Here is a 19,264-nt window from a genome sequence, read left to right as displayed (position 1 = left end):
ACCTTTACTCACATGGTGTAGTATCTTACTACATGAGTAGTGTCCTTTATTCCAATGAGGCTACTTGTAGAGGAGGGCACTAATCAATATAGGTAAGCATGGCAGAATTAGGTAGTTGGTAGACCATCTAATTTGCAGGTCATGTCCCTGAGAAAGAAATAATTTCCATAACTGAACAAAGCTTTACAGCTGTAGTTCCTATTTGCGAAAATGAAGTAAGAGACAGGGCTTGTGGAATATCCTCTGTTGAAAAATAGGACACAGTGGTTCTAAATTCTCTCCTTCTCTTGCTTTGAAGTGAAACCATTGACTTTAATAGTACAGAACAAATCAGGCCAGTAATATAAATGTTCTATGAAGGTCAAAAGTGGAGAGCTTTTTCATGTCACATCTGTCATCTTTCAGTATAATGAAAGATATTATCAGGTACTAAAGTTAGCCTCAAAGCGACAATATTTGTAATACAAGAATAAATTATTTGTATATAAAAATAGTGCAAAGTAGATAACAGGTGGATGAACAGGTATTGTCAAGCCTTTCTGAAATAGCTAATCTTAATATGGCAGGTATTATATATAATTGAAATGAGATGTCCAAAAACTCAAGTAAATTAGACAAAGGTCAAAGATGGGAGCTGCATATAAATAAATTATGCAAGTCTGTTAGGCTTGAATTTTCATAGGTATGCATGATATTGTAGGCTCACTGAGACAACTTAATTGCTCTTGCCCTTCGTGATTGAGGCCAAGGTGTCAGGTATAAGCTCAAATTTTGCATGGTGCGGAAATAAGGGCATGGAATAATCCCTTGAGACTAAAAGTGATTGAAAACAAATTTCTTAGAAAGATTCTTGATCTCCCAAGTACTACCCCAGCTGCTCTTAGAGCCGAGTCAAGCATGAATTCTTTACTATCCATAATATCAATTTTTGGTTTCACATTCATAGTATGCTTCCACAATGTTTGGAAAGGCTTTGCTTAGAGAAACTGTTCAGCAGGGCTTTCTCACATACTTTTTTTGGTTAGAGTACATTCAAAATTCTTTTCATTCTCTAGACCTCTCATAAGTGGAAATTATTAGATTTAAGTTTAAAAATATGAAATCCCTAATCAAGCTGAGACTAGACGATATTGATAAGCAACTAGACATGGCAATATGTTATCTTGATTCCCCCTTGTTAAAAAGACTTATCAATATGCCAGATATTTAGACAGTTTGTTCAATAACAAGTTAAGGAAGAGGGCCTTTAGAGCTTTCCATTTTCAATCCATGCAGTCAGCTTACTCAGAAGGCCAATATACCAGCGTTGAGAAATGTAACCAAATGTCCATGCAGCTCTGGCCAGGTACAAGTCCTACCCCATTATTTATTATATTGTAATTTGTATTGCTACTTGAGATCAAAAAGGCTTTCAGTGTTTTTGTCCTGGATGCCTTTTTCTAGAAACTCTCAGAAAACAGAATACTTATTAGGAACTGACAACATATCTATGCACCAAGGGGTTGTCCTATTTGTATGGTCAAGTGCTAAAAGAAGGAAAAGACCAGTGGCGTAGGAAGCATATATGGTTTAATTAGTTTATATTCTTTCAAATTTGTTTTTATATAGATTTTAAAATTCTGAATTTAGTTTATTGTGCTATATTTAGGTTTTGGTGCATTTGGCCTATGGCTGAGTCGTTATTAATAAACTTGACCTGACTTGTAAGTTCACATCACAAACAGTGCAGTTTGATACATGGTAAGATTTGCCTGCATATCTCATGCTCACCACTTTGAAAATTGACTCCAAAATATCCTCTTTACTTGCCTCCGCCTTAAAGTTCACCTTAAAGTTCCTTACGGTGTTCTGCAGTGCTTAGATTCAGTATATTGGCATTATTGATAGTGCTGCCATTGTCTGCAGGGCACAGAAATGGCCTAACAACGTTAAGATGGAGACTTAAATGTTTCCACTAATGTACTGGAGTCAATGAAATTATTTAGCCTATAATTGAAAACAAAGTTCAATACTAATGACAGTTTTTGCTTCACACAACCCTGTAAAGCTGGAATGCTAAGTGTATTAGTCACTGCAGCGCAGTTTATGTTCCACCACTAGATGATATTTCTGATAAGTTCTTATAACTATAACTGGGGTTACATCAGTTTTGACATAAACCATTCTTCGTCACTTTGGGGCTGGATTGTTGCAATAAGCTCTACCTGGAGTGAACTATGAAGGATACTTGAAGCTTCAGTTAGTATGGAATGTTGCTATACACCTCCTCAATAGATCAGACTGGAGAGAGCATATTGTAATTGTTCTTCCTGTTCTGCAGTAGCTGCCTATATGCTTTAGATACTAGTTATAGTTTATAAAGCCAAAATGGCCTAGTTCCCTGTTACCTTAGACTGCTTCTGCCACATGTCCTGCATCTGCCTGAAAGGCTTTGGCTGGCTGTCCCAAATGTACAGCTCACCAGAGCCAGGAGAAGAGCATTCTTTATAGTGGCACTAATAATATTTGAAGCCTTAGCTTTAGAGTAACCATCTCTTTATACTGAAACTTACAACACTGGAGGGGTTATCTTGTCTCTTATTTATTTATATATAAATAAATATACATTTAAATGTCTGAAACAAAAAAAGAAGCTACTTTTACAGAAATAATTATTCATTTCTCTTTTGTTTCAATGGTTGCTTAAAACAATATGAAAATATACTGTATTTCTGTAAAAGTAGCTTTTTTAACATTCTCAGTTTGGTAGGCAATGGGGAGCCAATCTGGAAGTCTTTACTAATACAACACTTCTATTGGAGTTCAAGGGATTGTATCTCAGTAAGGGCTTTTGGATTGGGCCCAGGTTCTAGGATGTATTAGGTAACCATTGAAAGTCCCAAATCACTAATTTGTGGGGAAGATGTGCAGAGAGGCAGCAGTAGTGTAGACTCCATCCTGGAGCTTGGTCTAAAGCCCACTGGAGTTAATGGGAAGACTCCTGTTGATTTCAAGGGCTTTGGGTCAGACCCCTGGTGTACTCCACACTCCCCTGCATACGAGTGAGGAGGTCTCAGTGGTGGACCTCTATAGAGCCCCATTGAGGGAGGATTATGGGCAGGCAAGGGGTGCGATCAATGGATCTGTGCACAGATCAAACAGACCATGTCCCCAGGTGGAGGGGCACAGCTCTTCTCCATGGTCATTATTAGTAACTGTATCCAGGCTGCATAAACCACCTGGCCAAAGAATTAGAATTTTGTCCCTCAGTACTGTTTCTGCAACGAAAACATGCTCAAATGGGTTCAGCTTCTTGCTAAATAGAGCATTCTGGCTTTTAAAATAGAGATGATAACGTTGAGTAAATGATTATGCTGCATAAAAGTCAATGCAAATGTGTTACATATTGAACTCCTTTCTTTTTCTTTGTTTTTTTACAGTATAAACCGGTAAATTCATTAGCTGGCTACTCTCATACATTTTTATTGGGGATGCGTTTGCTATCATACTCATTCATCTGAACTGTGATTCAATAGTTAATGAATCTCATTAGCTCTAACTTCAGAACAGTTGTATTAGTGATTTGAATCGCATTCTCTTACCTATTTAATTTAATGAGATTCTTGGTTAACCTTATTACAGAACTCCATGAGGTTTAACCTTATGTGCTGAATGCTTCCCACAGCCAGAGGAAGAGAAGAAGTTGGCATATTAGCTCCAGGCTTGGTGCCACACAACCATCTCTGTAGGGACTATCTGACTCCCACTTTGAATAATGCTGCAGCATGCACCATGCTTGTGACTTTATAGCTGCTAGAGAAGCTTGTTGTAGCGTGGACTCAGCTTTTAGTGAGTCAGCTAAATGCTGAGGGCTTTAAAACATATATATGGGGGTTTCCATATTTAAAATAGTTTTTCCTTTATGTTTTTCCTATATGTGCAAGACCAAGCAATTTATTTTAAATGGACACATTCCTGACTTCCTATAGACTATTTCCAGACTCCAGCAAGGTTTATTGGTGGCAGAGCCATCGCTTGGAGTGGGAGCCAGCTGCAATGAGGTGAATATTCTGGGATCTAAAAGAAGAAAGTCACTTATAAAGGAAAATTTTGCTGAATGCCCCTCCTAGGCTGGCTGTTGAGTGTATTTATCACACTTAGTTAACTTGCTGGAATTTTGCACTTTCCCTTCATGGATCACCTTTTTAACAAGAGGAGAAATAAAAATAGTGCATAGTGCAGCTCCAGTTGTTTTGTTAACAAACTCCACAGTATAAAAACTAACAAGTATATAATAGTTCAATACAGTAGAAGGACTACCATTTTTGTGTTAAAACTTTTTAAAAGCACCTCTGCTTTTAAAATAATGATAAAATATCTGCAAGAATAACATCTGCTATGGAGAAGCAAAAAATGCTGCAAAATGAAGTCTGGGATCTCCTCCCAAGCTGCTCTCATGATGAGCAACCTCCATGTCCTTCTTATTTCTGCATGTTTGTGTTCTAAGACAAATGAGAGGAACTCCTCCCGTATCACAGGCAATCTTTAAATCTTATATTTGATCTCAATAAATAAAAAGTGTGTATGAAAAATATTCTGCCATACCAACATAAGATCCTCATTAAATTGGGAGAAATGGGTGTTACCTATTTCTGAGGATCCATCTCTTTGCATAAGTAAGGGGAATTGCAGTCCATACGAAAAAGATTTTGTACATGATCTTTTTCATCAATACGTAACTCTGGCTCAGTTAGTAGCTCAAGGTTTCATTCTGTCTTGAAAGCAATTAGATAACATTTGACCAACATTTTTAATGTGTCAAATTACCACCCTCATTCACATCCATTTGCCTCATTGTCCAGTAGACTACATTTGAGCAAGCATGCAGAAAGCCGGTAATGTCTTTTCATCATTTTTAATGGCTGTCATTTCATTTTAAACACAGTAGTGGATCTTATAGATAAGATTTTTCTTGTCAAGTCAAGCACATTTTATATCTCATTATTTGTGGCTGCTAAATTCACACTTGCAAGTGATATTTTTCCACCTTATCCTGGCAATGAATTTTCTATCCTTAAATTACAACATTCTATATTAAGGTTCTCCTCCCTATGTTGCTGATGTATAATTTCAACTCAAACCTCAGTTTTATAAGGATAGTAGTCTGAGTATATAATAAGGTAAAATATAAAGATATTGTAAAGGCCAAATAGTATAACTTGGTTCAAAAAAGAATTAGGTAAGTACACGGAGGACAGGTTCATCAGTGGCTATTAGCCAATATGGTCAGGGATGCAATCCCATGTGCCAGGTATTAAACCACTGACTGCTAGAAGTTGGGACTGGACGAAAGGGAATGGATCACTCGATAGTTCCCCTGTTCCGTTCATTCCTTCTGAAGCATCTGGCACCGACCACTATGGGAAGATAGGATAATGGGCTAGATGGACCATTGATCTTATCAGTATAGCTATTCTTATGTTCTTATATCTTTGCGCCTCTTTTTACATTTCATTGCCATTAGTGGAATTGCAGAATGTTACTGAATTCAGAATTTCCCTGTATTTTTGGAAGTTCATACACAATTGAATAAAAAATCTTGTTATCCATGGGTTTGCCGCAACAGTTTTGATTAACAGGAACGTTTATTATTTGTACATATAGAATTAAATCTATGCATTAAAAAGCCTTTCCCTCTAATAAGTAATCATCAGTAGAATTCCATAATCTGTATGTTATTTCCGTGTAACTTGTGGATTCATTGATTAATAACAACCACAAGCTTATAAACATGGCTGGTTTGGATGCTGCTGCCAAATCTGCAGTCTCAGAGGCTCCAGATTAGGAGCTTTATCATATCATGGCCAGGCTGAATTGCTAGTGTGGCGTTTAGTGCTCAGTGTGCTATGTGGTACTAAATATAAACTACTTAATGTTGAGTGAAAGCTCTGTGGTAACCATAACTTGAGTCCCCTGTGGAATTGGAATGTCTATTCTTTATGATGGCCCCACCATGGGCATTTCACAGATTTTTCTCTCCTTTTTAATAAAAAGGGAAAGATGGATGATCTTGGCACTTGGTTTAAAGAGATCTGGGTTCTGTCAGTGCCAGAGATTTGCTCTGTGACCCTGAGCAGTTTAGTTAGTCTCCATGTGCTTTGGTTTCCTCATCTGTAAAATGGAGGTGATACTATTTCCTGCTTCCCAGGGATGTGGGGAGGACAAAGTCATTCATGTTTGTGACGTGCTCAGGGCACTAAAGTGATGAGGACCATGAATATACCTAGACAGACAAAAGCCTCTATTCAATGTAGTTCTAACTGCTTCCACAAACACCGCACCCCACCCCCCAGACCCTGACATATTACCTACTCCTCCGTTAAACTTGGATCAGCCCTTAAAGCTGACATAGTATAGGAGTTTGGAGCAAGTATGGGAGAACCAGCAGTGCTTATAAATAAGTTTGTCAGCTGTTAGGTGGGTTCATTTTTATAATTATTATAACCTGATAGCAGTTATTGAGCCACACTTATCCTTTGTGTAATGCAATGGATTTCAGTGCTTTTCTACCAGGGATGAATTTAGCCCCTTGTCTTGTTCAGTGATTTTCTTTCTTTTAATTTTGTTGCCTATCCTTATTTGCACTGATGTGAAAAACTCAGTTGGGGAAAAAGAATTTTTTTAAAAGCCTTAAAAATGTACATTTTTAAAATTGAGTGTTTTAGAAAAGGAAAGCATTAAGTACAATTTTGTGTATGCCAATATGAAGCACACTTTATTTTTAACTTTGTCTTTCAGGGGGATCAGACATTGAATACCTTGATTTCTACAAGCCAGTGGTGTGGTTTTGGATCCTTGTAGGACTTGCTTATTTTGCTGCTGTCCTGAGCATGATTGGAGACTGGTTAAGAGTCATATCGAAAAAGACAAAGGAAGAGGTAAGAGCATCTTGCATCTAAGAACAACTTGCTTCTTCGTTTATATTTGGATTAGAGAACAGCAAACATAAAGTAAATGTTTGCTTTTAGGGCATGAATCAAAGTTGTCTATATATGAGGTACAGCATGGGCTGAAATAGCTGATGTCATTATACAATTCATTTGTACCAGTCTGGTTGGATATATATTGATTTTATGTCACTATATATAAACTCGGGTAAACATAGATATCAATTAAAGGAAAATATGTGCAGTAGAAAAGTACACCTATCTTGCTGGAAGGAAATGTCTCTTTTTATAGGAACTATTTTTGATAGTTAAGCCATGCACTCAGTGTTTGGAGTAATAATATTTTATCCGATGAAGTGAGCTGTAGCTCATGAAAGCTTATGCTCAAATAAATTTGTTAGTCTCTAAGGTGCCACAAGTACTCCTTTTCTTTTTGTGAATACAGACTAACACGGCTGCTACTCTGAAACCTAATATTTTCCTGTGATTTTTCGCTATATGATACAGATATGTAAAGCAAAAGAATCAAATGTACCACCACATAGTCATATTAAACAGTAAGAGACTCCTGGACTTGTTTTAGTGATACATTAATTTGTCTTATGTTACTTGTCATACAGTGCACTGCACCTAAGGCATGGACCATTAAAATATGCCCAGAGGTGTTTTACAATAGTCTAATTCAGTTACATACATATTAATTCGCAGTCAGATGTGTTGGTTTAAGTTCAAATGTGCTTTTTCATGTAAATTTGTTTCCATCTTTGGAATGATGATAAAGTAGTTTAATTAAAATGTAATCAGTTAGCCAAATGGCTTGGTTTCAGTAAACATTTGGGGATAAGTAAAACCTCTTTTGGTTATGGCTAATGAGAACAGGCTTGATTAAAAAGCTTTAAACAGAAATTCATTAGTTAAGAAAAAATATTTTGTTCAGAAGCAAGATATTCATTCCATGTGCTCTAGGTTCACGTCATCTGCAAATACTTAATCTGCAGTAATCAAAGACAATACAAGGAATCATTGTTTTCAGTGGAGATACAATGTGAACTGCTCCGCTTTATTTAGCGCTGTCTTGTGTTGCCTATGTTTAGTGGTATCATTCAAGTAGCTGATTGCGAAGCGTTGATATGAGTGCATTTTTAGTGTGAATTCATAGTCACTTATTCTGAGAAAAGAACTGGCATCTAATTAATGAAAGGGTATTAATCTAATGTCCTCTCTTTGAAGACAATATGTGTATTAGTTCTGCACTAGTTAAAGAAGATAGCTGCTCATCTTGGCCCTATTCGTGCAAACCTCTAAGGATGTTTGTAACTTTACTCACATGAGTAATCCATCTGATGTCAATGACACTACACATGTGATTGCTTGCATTCACAGCATGTTTAACCATTTGCACGTTTGGAACCTTGCTTTCTGGAAAAGTGGTGAAGGAATCTGTGATGCCCACTCAGCACTGGCTGCTAGTAAATAAACAGGTTACTTCAAATCTTGCTGTTACAGCCCTTAGTAATCTTAGCATAGGGGGTGTGTGAGTCTTCCATTTGGGGAGGCTCACATGTGAGCACCGGAAATGCCCTAGAAGTGGGTTGGGCCACTGGCACCTGGACCATGGCCCCGCCCCCACTCAGCCTTCCCCCCCCCCCATCCCCACCCTGGCTCCACCTCTTGCCTCCCCCAAGGCCCCGCCTGCCACTCACTCCTCTCTGCCCCTTCCCCCTAGGCCCCTGCCACTTGTTTCTCTTGGTCCGCTTCCCAGAACGGCAGGGGCCACCATGGGGTCAAGGCCCCATCGCTTTTTCCTGCCTTAGGTGAGCGATGGAAGAGAGGGGGTAGGGGAAGGCCATGGGGGACAAGGCAGAGCAGGGGCGGGAAGAGGGGGACCAAGGGTGGAGCCTTGGGGGGAAAAGGCAGGGAGGAGCATGGCCATGGGGAGGCCTTCGGGGAAAGAGGTGGAACAGAGATGAGGCAGAGCATGGACGGGGCCATGGTCTGGGTGCCTTTCCACCCCCTTCTATTGAGCTTTGCTTACGGCACTCCAAAAGTGGTGGCAGGCTGGCGCGCTTTTGGAGGGGTGACCTACACCACAGCCATTTTCCCCGCTGCATGGTGGACTTTTGCCTCCCCTGACCTTTTATCCGCGCCGCCCATGAATCTGAGCCTGGCACACTTGAGGAAAAACCTCTCTCTCTCTCTCTATGTTACACTGAGGCAATTGCAGTCAGCTAGGTAATTCTTGTAGAGTACTCCTGATATTCCATCTGAATCTTTCCTTTACAGGGCCGCCTTAGCTCAGGAAAGCAATTTCTGGAACCTCCTAGGTGAGGATTTGTGCCAGGCTCCCTTTGTGGCTCTCTTCAGGGTTTAGAGCAAGGCCTTTCTGTTCATGTCAGTGCATCTTTACCAATTCGATCTCCTTTTTTCTTCATCATCTGCTATTTTTGGACTATTTTCTTTCATCCAGTTTTGTGAAAGAAACAAGCTGATCTCTCTGGGCATGTATCCATGTTTTGTTTACGTTCTATCTAAAGCTTATTGAGTATCCCAGATACTCTGTGTGGAGATGGGCACTTCATCACTAAGGGAGAGAGTTTCAGAAGTGCCTAAGAGGCCTTGCCTAGGGGCAAAAGTCACATTGGAAGTCAACAGAACTGGTGCTCCTAAATCCCGTTTACACTTTTGAAAGCTCTCCAGAAATTAATGTTTACCATATCTATTGGTTTCAGTGAACATGCTTTGAATTCTGTGAAACTGCAAGGACTTAATTTAATATTTTTGGAACATTTTGGTGTTGTGGTTGATGCACTGCCTTGGGATTCTCGGTTAGGTTCCTTGCTTTGCCGTGGATTTCCTGTGTCCCCTTGTGCAAGTCACGTAAAACTGATTCTTATTTACATTAACTTCTCATTGCAGAGTATAAATGAGAACCTGGTCCTTAATCTCTCTGTGCTTCAGTTTCCCATCTGTAGAACAGAGATAATAAAGCTTCCTTTTGTGTACCCTTTTATTTTCTCTATTAGGCTATGTCTACACTTGAAGCTGTGGATGTGATTCTCAGCTTGCGTAGACATATCAGCTGCCATGCTAAAAATAACACTGTCACTGAGGTGGCATGGGTAGCACCTCTGGCTAGCTGCCCAAGTACATGCCCAGAGGGTCTGGGTGGGTACATATTCAGGATGGCTCGCCCGAGCTGCCACCCATGCTACTCCAGCTACGCTGTTATTTTTAGCACACTAGCTCGAGCAGAGGTAGAGCTGGTACCTCTACATGAGCTGGGAATCACACCTCCTGGTCCAAATATAGATGTAGCCTTAGATTGTAAGCTCTTTGGGTAAGGCACTATCGGTACCAAACGTTTGTACAGAACCTAGCAAAATGGAGCCCTAATCTTGGTTGGGGCCTCTATGTACTATCGTGTCATACATTAAGATTTATTTTTATTAATTGGACCTGGATTTTTTTTAAACTTCACGTGTGTTGATTTTAACTATGCACTGTGGGCATTTGAGTCCAAACTCAATCCTTGGTAAGAGTTAAACAGATACAAGTTGGCAAGGCCTATGGATGCTTTTAAATTCATTCCCCTATTGCATGTTAAGTAAAATGATACTTGCCAGGTGATGCAGCACTGTACAGTGCCAAACAGATTTCTCTCAAGCACCAAGAATGCATACCCTATTCCCTTTCCCCTCCCTTCTCTCTTTTGTAGCCTCAACAAGCATATTCATTGTGGCTACAGAAAGGAACATTTCATTCTTCATATATATATATATGTATGTATATTCATGTTCCCTTAGCTAATGCAGGGGTTCAGGATATTGTCATACACTTCTCTCTCTGTTTTTTTTTTTTTTTTTTAAGGTCAGATTAAATACAACCCTAGAATAGCTGGCACTATTTGCTCAAGTAATTGCATCCCTCAGGTACTGAAATTTTCATCATGTTGAGATGCAGAGACTCACTGTGTGCTGCTTTAACCCATTGCTCAGGCATGTCTGTGAGGACTCACAACAGAGAATGTTGTAGCCATAGCTGTTAAGGTTTCAGAAGTAACAGAAATCAGCTTGAGGAGTCTGAGTTTTGGCAAATTTTTGTGCTATTCTAAGAAAATATTAAAATATTAAAACACTATCTTTCTATTCTACTCCTGTGCACTTTGTATAAAGGAAGTTGTATAAAAGTATATGGTATTATGCTGAAAAACCATAATAATAATGGTATTATCCAGAAAACCTGGATTTGTGCTGGAAATGGCCCACCTGATGATCACTTTAGATAAGCTATTACCAGCAGGACAGTGGGGTGGGAGGAGATATTTTTTCATATTCTCTGTGTATATAAAGTCTGCTGCAGTTTCCACGGCATGCATCCGATGAAGTGAGCTGTAGCTCACGACAGCTCATGCTCAAATAAATTGGTTAGTCTCTAAGGTGCCACAAGTACTCCTTTTCTTTTTGCGAATACAGACTAACACGGCTGTTACTCTGAAACCTGGTATTATGCTGTAAGTCTTGTCTGGAAGAAGCTTTTTCTATGTTGATAAATCGTAAAAGCTTAACTTGAAAAGCCCAGTTACCTCATTCAGTGTTTTCTCCAACCATACAGGATGGTTCCCTGCCCTATTGTGCAAAGAGTTCGCTCTACAAGTGACTTTTCAAGGTCAAACATGCTACTCCATTAGTACAAATTTGAGGTTGACTTTTCGACTGACTGAGGACCCCATGATGAAGAAGTTCATAGATTTTTAAGGCCAGAAGGGACCATTATGATCACCTGACTAATCTCCTGTCTAACACAAGCCATAAGATTTCCCTATATTAATTCCTGTTTTGAGTCCAATAGCTGTGCTTGAACTAGAGCAGTCGTTCTCAAACTTGTTCCGCTGCTTGTTCAGGGAAAGCCCCTGCCGGGCCGGGCCAGTTTGTTTACCTGCCACGTCCACAGGTTTGGCCGATCGCTGCTCCCAGTGGTCGCAGTTCGCCGCTCCAGGCCAATGGGAGCTGCTGGAAGCGGTGCGGGATGTATTGGCTGCCGCTTCCAGCAGCTCCCATTGGCCTGGAGCAGCGAACTGCGGCCAGTGGGAGCCACAATCGGCTGAACCTGCAGATGCGGCAGGTAAACAAACCGGCCCGGCAGGGGCTTTCCCTGATCAAGCAGTGGAACAAGTTTGGGAACCACTGAACTAGAGAATGTCTTTTAGAAAAACATCCAATCTTGATTTTAAAATTTCCAGGCATGGAGAATCCACCACAACCCTCAAGATATTCCAATGATTAATCATCCTCACTTCCAGAAATGTACATACCATTCCCATATGAAATTGTCTAGCTTCAACTTCCAGCTGTTGGTTCTTGTTATAGCTCCTAGACTGGAGAACCCTCATTATCAGATTCCTGTTCCCCAAGTTGGTACTTGCAGACTGTGATCAGGTCATCCCTTAACCTTTTCTTTGATAAGACAATGAGACTGATCTCCTTGAACCTTTTGTGATAAAGCCATGTTTTCTAATCCTTTAATCATCATCCTAGCTCTTCTCTGAACCCTTTTCAACATCTTGCTTGAAATGTGGACACCAAAACTGGACACAGTATTCCAGTAGATTGCACTACTGCCAAATATAGAGGTAATATACTCCAACTCGATATCCCTGTTTATACATCCAAGGATCGAATTAGACCTTTTGGCCACAGTATTGCACTGGGAGTTCATGTTCAGTGGATTTTCCTCTATGGTTCCCAAATCTTTTTCAGTAAAATATTCTTAAACAATTCCCAATTATTATTCACATTTTTCTATTTAAATTGTTTCTTCCAGCTGATTTGGCTCAGAATTTTTTTCAACTTTGGGAAATTGGCCTTTTAAAAGCACCACATAAATATACTATTGGTTTATTATGTGTGCACGTTACAAATGTAATCCAGTCTTGATCACTTGCACCAAAGCAACCACTGATTTTTATTTTTTTTTTTTAGTTCTGAGATCAAGTCCCTCTTTATCTGACAAGGTGAAGTCTAATGTAGAATTTCCCCATATATTGGATGCAACTTTTTTTTTGAGTGAGAAATTTGTCTATAATTTTGTAGAAATGTCAAGGAAGTTTTAGTCCTGGCAGCATGAGATCACCTGCATTTGTCACTCAGATTTAAGTCCTCCATGATATTTACCCCTACACATTGTAGATAGATGTGTTAACTAGGCTGTCGTTCTCTGTCATTTAGACACCAATTAGTATTCCATTTTGTGCTTTATCTGTTAGAACATTAATCCATAAGGATTCAGGATAGCATGCCATTCCCCCTCCCTTTTTGGTCACTCATACCTTCCTAAATAAGTTATAACCAAGGATTTTAAGATTCCAATCAAGTGAATCTTCCCACCAGGTTTCAGTAATATCAGCTTCATCAAATTCATACTGATAAATGAGCAATTCTATTTCATCTTATTATCTGGGCTCCTAGCATTGATGCACAGTCAATTTAAGAATTTCTTCTCTTCAAGTTCCCTGGTGCCTTGATTAAAATTTTATTCCTTACATCTTGATTTTGTGCTAAATGGGTGCTCCTTTGTTCCCCTTTCTCTTTCGTTGTTGGGAATGCCCACTTGACTTTCTGTGATCCTGGCCTCCCCACAAGGTTCTGCACTCGAGGAAGTCAGAGCAGATTCTGAGTGAACCTGAGTATTGTATTCGTTTGGCTTTCAGGTAGACACTGGAGCCAAGTTCACCCATGGTCTGTTCTGGTTTTCACTGTGCAGATTCTGGTGGAGGTCCCTAATTGGAACTCAGATGCCACAATGATGACTGCAATAGAAAATTCTAAATAGCAGCCTGATGATTTACTACACATCAGGGACATTTGATTCTCTTTCCAATTCTGGAGGAATTGCTCATTGTGTCATAATTCAGAAAAATGAAATTGATGAAATCCAATGAGAGAGAGTTTAGTATAAAATCTATAATGCCATAAATGATGCATGGCTAAAACTGAAATAATTCAATCTATTTCGTGGAATATATTGGACTCCATTAAAATATTCTGCTTAAAATTAAGGACAATAGGGATTTGCCTAAGGTGTGAAGTAGAAACTGAAAAGCATTAGTATATCATGGATAGTAGAACCATGCATAACTGATGGATTATGAGACAGGTTAAAGAGGTATTAGATGTCAAAATACAAGCTATGCCTACATTTCTGCTTTCATTTCCCTGTACTCCTCCACTTGCTCCTTATGCCTTCTCAATCCTCTCTCCTTTTGTCTCCTCCGCCCACATTCTGCTTTACACCTTCACTCATACTGCCTGCCTCACTGTTCTCATATGCAAACTAGCTCTTGCAATCCACTGCTTTTTTTCCAGTAACTCTTCCTACCACCTTCTCATCATCAATAATCTCCAGAGCTTCCCTCACCTAAACTATAGTCCTGTCTCATTTGTTTGTCTTTGATAACTTGGCTTGTAAATTCTTTAAGACATTTTGTTTTGCTCTATTAATTAAACACAATATACATTTATAATAAGTGACTTAAAAATGATGGACCTAAACAGCCATATCCGGGAAAGATCCCATTGAAGTCAAGGAGAACTTTGAGTCAGAAAGTTCTGCAGGATATGGGCCAATCATAATAATAAGCTACCCCAGCCTTCTGTGCAGTATTGTGAACAACATTAATCCTAGCTATCCTTCCTTATTGTAAGAAGTGGCTACATGAAGCTTTCATAATGGCAAAACCAATTGTGCCATTGAAAGAGTATCTGTCCCCCTAGAGAAACAGAATTGCACTTAAATAGGCAGCAGGTTCTGAAGGAATGATGTACAGACTGAAGAATAATTCTGACATCTTTTAAAAGCCTGTGAAGAAACGTTATGGACCCTTTGGAAAAGGAATAACAGTATTGCCTGCATAAATTATTACATTTTCTATCAGAAAAGAATCGTGTGCGTATTTTTCTCCTTTCTCCTTTGTTGTTTGAACAGTTTATACAAGAAATATAATATTAAGAATATATTTTTTTAAAATATATTCAAACATGCAGTAACTTGGACTCTCTCCAGATATGAACACAGAGCCAGAGGTTTCAGAAAATCTGTTTGATAAGTACTGTAGCAGGCCGCTCAAGAGCTCCATCCAAAAATGAAGACGTGCCCTCCAGAAGTTAAATGTAGATGAATTATATTCTATTAGTATTGAAGAAATGCAGCTTCAGTATTTGCTGAAAGGCACTAACGTTGGCTGTATGATTCAACAAAACTACAGTATGACTCCACTAATTTGCCACAGTGTCCGAGAGAACATTTGAAAAGAGCTAAAAACTTTTGTCCAACCAACTGATGAGATAAATATTGGTTAAAAGAAATTTTGCTACTGCAACATATGTTTTATTCAACCAAGCTGCAGTAGCTGATGACAATCCTCGGTTGTTAATGTCAACAGTTACGGTAGAGTTACACAGCTAGAAAAATATTACAAATACAGCAATAAGGCCTGCAAATTACCCAGGTTTTATGGTAGATTTGTCATGACCCTTTACTAAGAAAAGTAGAACTGATTGTAAATTAGTTGATTTGGGAAGACATAGCATTTCCTTATTAATGCAGTTCTGTAAGGTTTGGTAGGGAGTGTTAGCTGGCCAAAGCAGAGCCTGGTTTACAAGGACCATATAAGTTTTAATAGTATTAACAGCTAACCATGGTTTTGTTTTTTTTCTTATTGTTCAAGGGCGACAGGCCTGCCTTTCTAAAAGCAGAAGAGTCCATTAGCTTTGCCCCTGTTCCCACTGATCAATAGCAAAATTCCTGACATCAATTCCTGAATCAGGAGCAGATTAGCCCTATTATTAAGGACATTAACTCATTAAGAATAAGTGTCTTTTAAACTACACCTGTGGAATAGGTCCTGGATCTCTGTTCAACCTGCTGTAATCTGGTATGGCAGCACAAAGTAGTCCGAAAGCCAGCTTTAACCAGTCATTTTGTGGATTTTCCCAGCACAGAGAAATTACTCCCTCCTCCCCACTACTGGCCCTAGGCATAGGGGGAGGAGGCATGGCTGCCATACTGTTCCGCTGTGGTCACCTCCAACTGGGAGAACAGCCTTCTGAATGCCAGGACCAGCCCAAACAACTGAGAGCAGCCCTCAAGATGTTCTAAGTTGCTCCAGGGATCAGTCCAGCCCCAGTTGTAAAGCACCCATCCCCTCCTGCCCCCCTCCCCAGCTCCTATACAAATCAACCATGTTTTAGTCTGTGTCTTTGATAGCTGCTTTCATATATGGCCATAATAATCCACATAACCCTATTACCGTTGCTTGGGTTTTTTGCTAAAGTCAAGAGTAGCGGATCAGTCCTTAATTGAGACTTAGGAGATGGTCTTATTGATGATTAATATTGTCTAAGTTCTACAGTCCTATGTAACCTTTCCTGCCTTTGCTAATATTTTGCTTAAAAAGGAATTTACAGAAGGTATGGAGGGAATAATACATTTTATTGTCCCAACAGAAATAACATTCATAATACCATTTTTGAGATCCCACAGGTAAGTCTGTCAGGAATAAGTGGTGGTGTGATGAAAAACTACACCGCCCCATTGATGATACACTTCCTTTGATTTTTTTAAATGAATTGTTCATATTTTTAAAATAGAATTACTTTGAAGAAATGCCATTGCATTGCTGAAGATTTTTAATTATGGGGGGTACTCAGTAATATCTCAATGTTTCATGCCTGTCAGGAGTTCAGATGACCCTAATTTAGACTCTTGCAGCACACTTGAGAGTTGAAATGTATCAGATGGGGTGGGAAGTGAAAGACAAGCAGAGACAGAGGTGGGAGTTTTTGGAGGCTAGATCTGTTGCTAGAATCAATTCATACAGCAATACAGACGAGGAGTCAGAAAGGCAGGGGAGCATGCTGTGCGCACTAATCTTAAGTAGGCGATTTGCCTCTCTGAAGTTCAGCTTTGACAGTACTAGCTTTCCTCAAACAACGTCCTCTTCATTATTCTCTAGACTTCGATTACTCTGAACTCTAATTTGGTCTTTTGACTATATGTTCCTTTGAAAGGCAAGATTTCAGCAGGAGTTCTCCCTTGTAGGATTTTTCTTGACTTCTGAGTGGTGCTGCTCTTAAATTGCTGTGTTTCCTGTGAGAATACATGCCCAGGTCAAGTATTTTAATAATTTAGGCTGGGATTTTCACGGGAACCTAAGGGACTTAGAAGCTCAAATCCCATTGAAATTCAATGGAAGCTGAGTACCTAGCTCCCTTAGGCTCCTTTGAAAATCGCAGCCTCAGGCTCTGACGCAGCTCCTGTTCAAGTTGATGGGATAATTTCCATTGACTTGAACGGAGTTGGATAAGGCCTTTAAAGACTGGATCTGGAACTTCAGCAATGAAAAATAGTGACTTCACTTCGCTTTGAAATTTAAGGGGAAAATTATTATACTTGTAGGTAGAGCACTGCTGTGGGACTAGGGACGCAGGACCTGCTGCCCTAATGAGGGAGCAGGTAAAATGTACTGCTTTGTGGGTGGGATTGGCTGGACCAAAAAATCCCACACTGTGGTTTTTTGCAGGAAAATGCTAAATCTCTCATCAGTTTGTTGTAAATAGAATTTCAGCAATGTAAAGCAAGCCTTGGGTTTTTTTAAAAAAATAAAGGTTTTAATAGTTACATTTAAGTGAGGGATTTTAGAGTAGCTTGTGAATCATCAAGTCCATCTGCTGTCTGATGGATAAAATTGACAATTTGTCATGTAAGTCTACTTCCCAGCGTAGACGCCATGCCAGAAAGACTACTGTATCATCAAACATGTCTAGCTCCATCTATAATAAATGTTAAAAGTTACAAGATGCTGAAACATGGCTCAACTAATACGGAATTAAAGGAGGTTAATGTCCTCATGACTGATGAGGGGAGGCTGAGGGAAATGGGCTTATTTAGTCTGCAGAAGCGAAGAGTGAGGGGGGATTTGATAGCAGCCTTCAACTACCTGAAGGGGGGTCCCAAAGAGGATGGAGCTAGACTGTTCTCAGTGGTGGCAGATGACAGAACAAGGAGCAATGGTCTCAAGTTGCAGTGGGAGAGGTCTAGTTGGATATTAGGAAACACTATTTCACTAGGAGGGTGGTGAAGCACTGGAATGGGTTACCTAGGAAGGTGATGGAATCTCCATCCTTAGAGGTTTTTAAGGCCTAGCTTACTGGGGGGAGGGATAGCTCAGTGGTTTGAGCATTGGCCTGCTAAATCCAGGGTTGTGAGTTCAATCCTTGAGGGTGCCATTTAGGGATCTGGGGCAAAAATTGGGGGTTGGACTAGATGACCTCCTGAGGTCTCTTCCAACCCTAATCTTCTATGAATGTAATTAATGCAAATCAACATGGATTTATGAAAAATATATCCTGTCAAATTAACAATATTGTTTGTTGATGAGCTTACAGGTTTGGTTGATAAAGGTAATAACATTGATGTCATATACTTTGGCTTCTGTAAGGCATTTAACTTGGTACCACATGACATTTTGATTATAAAATTAACATGGTACAAATTAAATGGATTAAAAATTGGCTATCTGATAGGTCTCCAAATTGTAAGCTAGAAATCGTCATCAGGCATGTATGTTTCTGGTAAGGTCCTGCAGGGATCGGTTCTTGGCTCTATGCCATTTAACATTTTTTTGGAGGGAAACATAAAATCATTGCTGATCAATTTTACAGATGACAAAAAGTGGGAGAGTGGTAAATAATGAAGAGCACAGGTAGCCTGATCCAGAGAGATCTGAACTGCTTGGTAAACGGCGCAAGCAAATAATATGCATTTTACTGTGGCTAACTGTAAATGTATGCATCTAGGAACAAAGAATGTAGGCCATCCTTACAGAATGGGGGACTCTATCCTGGGAAAAAGTGACTCTAAAAAGATTTGGGTGTTTTGGTGCATAATCAGCTGAACATGAGCTCCCAATGTGATGCTGCAGCCAACGGAGCTATTGTGATCCTGGGATGCATAAACCGGAATCTTGAATAGGAGTAGAGTGGTTATTTTATCTCTGCATTAGGCAGTGCTGTGACTGCTCCTGGAATATTGTGTTCAGTTCTGGTGCCCACAATTCAAGAAGGATGTTGATAAACTGGAGAGGGTTCTGAGAAGAGCCACAAGAATAATTAAGGGGCTGGAAAACATGCCTTATAGTAATAGAGTCAAAAAGCTCAATTTATTTAGCTTAACAAAGAGAAGGTTAAGAGGTGACTTGATTACTGTCTTAATATCTACATGGGGAGCAAACATTTAATAATGGGCTTTTCAGTCCAGCAGACAAAGATTTAATGAGATCTGAT

General features: G+C 39.5%; 1 protein-coding gene across 2 annotated transcripts in view; it reads left to right on the top strand.

Annotated features, from left to right (window-relative positions):
• The window catches only part of KCNK2 (potassium two pore domain channel subfamily K member 2), a 211,503-nt gene that overhangs the window by 168,269 nt on the left and 23,970 nt on the right, over nucleotides 1–19,264 (top strand). For both annotated transcript variants that reach the window (XM_084623765.1, XM_084623766.1), the window contains one exon: nucleotides 6,778–6,917. In XM_084623765.1, the coding sequence (XP_084479891.1) occupies nucleotides 6,778–6,917 (140 nt within the window). The remainder of the gene's footprint in view (nucleotides 1–6,777; nucleotides 6,918–19,264) is intronic.

The sequence above is a fragment of the Lepidochelys olivacea genome, assembly GCF_965140295.1.
Source record: "Lepidochelys olivacea isolate rLepOli2 genome assembly, chromosome: 3".
NCBI lineage: Eukaryota > Metazoa > Chordata > Testudines > Cheloniidae > Lepidochelys > Lepidochelys olivacea.
This window is presented reverse-complemented; position numbering and strand designations above follow the sequence as displayed.